Below are 817 nucleotides of genomic sequence, written 5' to 3' on the forward strand. Positions count from 1 at the left end.
CTTAATATTCAAGTAAACCAAGAGTATACCCAATATCCTAAAGCCATTCAAAATTCCCGTCCCACGATAGGCATGGAACAGTTAGCAGCATTGTTCATGATAATGCTATGAAGCCAAAAGGACCACATCTAAGTTGCATTATAAGATTATTTGGTGGTTGAGAAGTTGATTTTATGTTTGATACAAGTGATTGTGTTACTCTTAGCAAAATTATATAAGCATTAGAATGAAGAAATCTTCAAAATTACCTGCAAGATCGATTTGGACATTGCAACTGGATCAACTGGAACTACAGAGCCAATTAAGAGACCAGTAAGGAAAGGTGTAACAATTACAGAAGAAATGGTTGTTATGCTGGTCAACAAAATACTCAATGATACATCTCCTTTGCTCAAAAAACTTGCATAACTTGAGAGTTGAGCGCCTGCTACACAGCTGGTAAGAATAAAACCAGCACAGAACATGGAAGGAACTCTGAATACCCTTGCAATTAATAAGCCCAAGAGGGGCTTGAGTACATATTGTGCAGCATAGCCAACACAAAGTGGTAGAGGCCTGTTATATTCATGTGTTGAATAAGGAAAACTTAGCAGTCAGAATTTTAGGTTCATGATATTTGTAATAATTCAAAGAGGGAATACAGAGTAAACAAATTCACCTCTGAAAAGCAAGGGCAAAATCATCAATGGATAGCTTGATGCCAATCGATAGCATGATCCCTCCAAGGGCTGGAGCATAGTATTCTTTTGAAACCCTAGATATGGAGAAAGAATATATGTTTTAAATTCTAAAATCATCCTATTTTCCAAAAAAAAAA

At 36.1% G+C, this 817-nt stretch overlaps 1 protein-coding gene across 1 annotated transcript in view; it reads right to left on the reverse strand.

Moving 5' to 3' along the window:
* Positions 1–221: 221 nt before the first annotated feature.
* The window catches only part of LOC110029878 (probable sodium/metabolite cotransporter BASS3, chloroplastic), a 10,856-nt gene continuing 10,260 nt past the window's right edge, over positions 222–817 (reverse strand). Inside the window, exons 3-4 of the mRNA XM_020732395.1 lie at positions 659–754; positions 222–555 (exon numbers count right to left, since the gene is read on the reverse strand). Coding sequence (XP_020588054.1) covers positions 222–555; positions 659–754 — 430 coding nt within the window. The remainder of the gene's footprint in view (positions 556–658; positions 755–817) is intronic.

Source organism: Phalaenopsis equestris, unplaced genomic scaffold (genome assembly GCF_001263595.1).
Source record: "Phalaenopsis equestris unplaced genomic scaffold, ASM126359v1 Scaffold000002, whole genome shotgun sequence".
Classification (NCBI taxonomy): Eukaryota; Viridiplantae; Streptophyta; class Magnoliopsida; order Asparagales; family Orchidaceae; genus Phalaenopsis; species Phalaenopsis equestris.